The sequence below is a fragment of the Dichomitus squalens genome (genome assembly GCF_000275845.1).
Source record: "Dichomitus squalens LYAD-421 SS1 unplaced genomic scaffold DICSQscaffold_541, whole genome shotgun sequence".
Classification (NCBI taxonomy): domain Eukaryota; kingdom Fungi; phylum Basidiomycota; class Agaricomycetes; order Polyporales; family Polyporaceae; genus Dichomitus; species Dichomitus squalens.
In genome coordinates, this window is record NW_006767423.1 from 1 (window position 1) to 2,002 (window position 2,002).

General features: G+C 51.6%; 1 protein-coding gene across 1 annotated transcript; it reads left to right on the plus strand.

Annotated features, from left to right (window-relative positions):
- Positions 1 to 43: 43 nt before the first annotated feature.
- On the plus strand, positions 44 to 1,418 carry DICSQDRAFT_176233 (uncharacterized protein; the record flags this gene model as incomplete). Its single annotated transcript, XM_007371965.1, has 4 exons — positions 44 to 448; positions 507 to 722; positions 781 to 940; positions 997 to 1,418. The coding sequence occupies 4 exons, from the start codon at positions 44 to 46 to the stop codon at positions 1,416 to 1,418; spliced, it is 1,203 nt and encodes a 400-aa protein (XP_007372027.1).
- Positions 1,419 to 2,002: the final 584 nt, after the last annotated feature.

Here is a 2,002-nt window from a genome sequence, read left to right on the forward strand (position 1 = left end):
ATGATGATTGTATGTGACCTTTTGCTCGTTCAGTTTTGGGGCCATGTCTGACTGTGATATGGTGGAGATTCCTTTAATTTGGCATCAGTTCCTTCCAGAGGCTGCAAAGGACCATGAGATTGCATGCAAGAAACACGAAGCGGCCCTGCGCAAGCATGATGACGCAGCCCGGAAGCACGAATCAGAGCTGCAAACCCTTGGGACCCAGGTCGCGGACTCCAACATCGATCCAAGACAGCGTACAAAACTCGACAAGAAAATCAAAGATCTAGTGGCGAAGTCCCCGAAGCCTCCATCAAAACCGACGCCGCGCATGCAGGACGCAGAGGTTCCGCTCATGCTGTCTCTCGCTGGGGCACTGAAGCTCCTCCTCGGTGGCTCGACAACGGAGGAGCAACGCCAGCGTGGGGCATGTCTACTCTTTGCATATTTGCAGGATTTCAAGCGTGTATGAACCCTTGTAACCTCCTTATTGTGTTGCGCTCTGCTCATCGCTCATTTGATAGATATATGGGGTAGATGCAATGGTGCCGAACCATCACTACGCCACGCACATCCCGGCACAGCTTGAAGAGTACGGCACCGTGTACGAAATCTGGGCGTTTCTGGCAGAGCGACTCAACAAAACACTGAAAAGCACGAATCAAAACAACCGGCGCGGAGGCCAACAAGAGGTTACGATGATGCGGGAATTCGATCGGCACATGCAAGTTCGGGCTATTGTAACCTCCAACTGTTTATATCTCATTGAGTTACTGATGTGAAACCGACATATCACAGGTGGATCATGTGTCGAATCTCGCACCAGATGGTACACTTGCGGTCGATGTCTCGCGCACAATCACCCAACGCTTTTTGCACGAGTCGCGCGAGGCTCGCGGAACTGTGGAGGCCACCGGAACGGCCGGTCAAGATCGTGAACGGAGGGTCCAAGATGACGGTAGGTTTGGTGACTTTGTTTTGCAATTCAGTGGGCTAAAACAATACGGCTCGCAGCGTGTCTTTCCACCCTGGTTGGGCTTGGTATCCAATCAGCGCGAGCCTTCAATCTCGATATTCCACTATGCAACGGGGTCCTTGATTGGTATAGGCAACAGCAACGCAACGTGCCCGCAGGTGAACAGGCATCTCTCTACCATGCTCATGATCGCCACGCACCCTCTGGTGCGACATTTTTAGACCCAACGGCCCGTACACTTAGTTACGTGGTTCTCAATGGCCGGCGTATCACGCCGAAGACTTCTTCAGGTATAGTAAAGGTGTCACTGGACGGCCACCCTTACTTGGCAGGCGACGTCGTGCAGTTTTTCCTCCATCAGCAACCAGGCTTTTCATCTCCGGCTATATTTGCGGAGATGATGTGGCTTGTCCCTCAAAACATCGCCCAAGTGGCAAATAATCCATGGCACGAGTTGTGAGTTGTACTACATTTTCATTGCGCTATTGCAGCATATCTTACCATGTTCATATGAGCCCGGAGCTCGAAGTCAGGTGTTGGAAGTACCGCGAGTATACACCCCGTGTTGTTGCGACAGGTATTCCCCCGTTAATTCCAGTCACGGCCATTCGGTGCCAGCTCGCACGCGGCGTGTATGATCTCCGGTCACCGCATCTGTGGCTCACTACAACCCTTGGCGGTGTGCGTGACATCCTCTCTTTATTCATTCAACTCAGTTCTTAACGCGATCATTTGATCAAGGACGCTATATCTATGGAATCGTTGGCAGACCTGGAGAACGTCCTACCGTAATGCATGGTATGCGTGACATCATTGACTCATGCTCATATGACACGCTCACCCCACTTGAATAGACAGATAGCTACGTGTCGCGCCAATTAATACATGGATCTGATAGGTTGTTACAATCGACACACCGCAGGTCCCTTCGGACACGATCGACAACATGATGCCGACATCTACAAACGAGTGCATTCCACCCAAAATCGCTACGCTGAACGTCTACCACCACGTTCATGGAGTTCACCTTGGAGCGCCATGCTC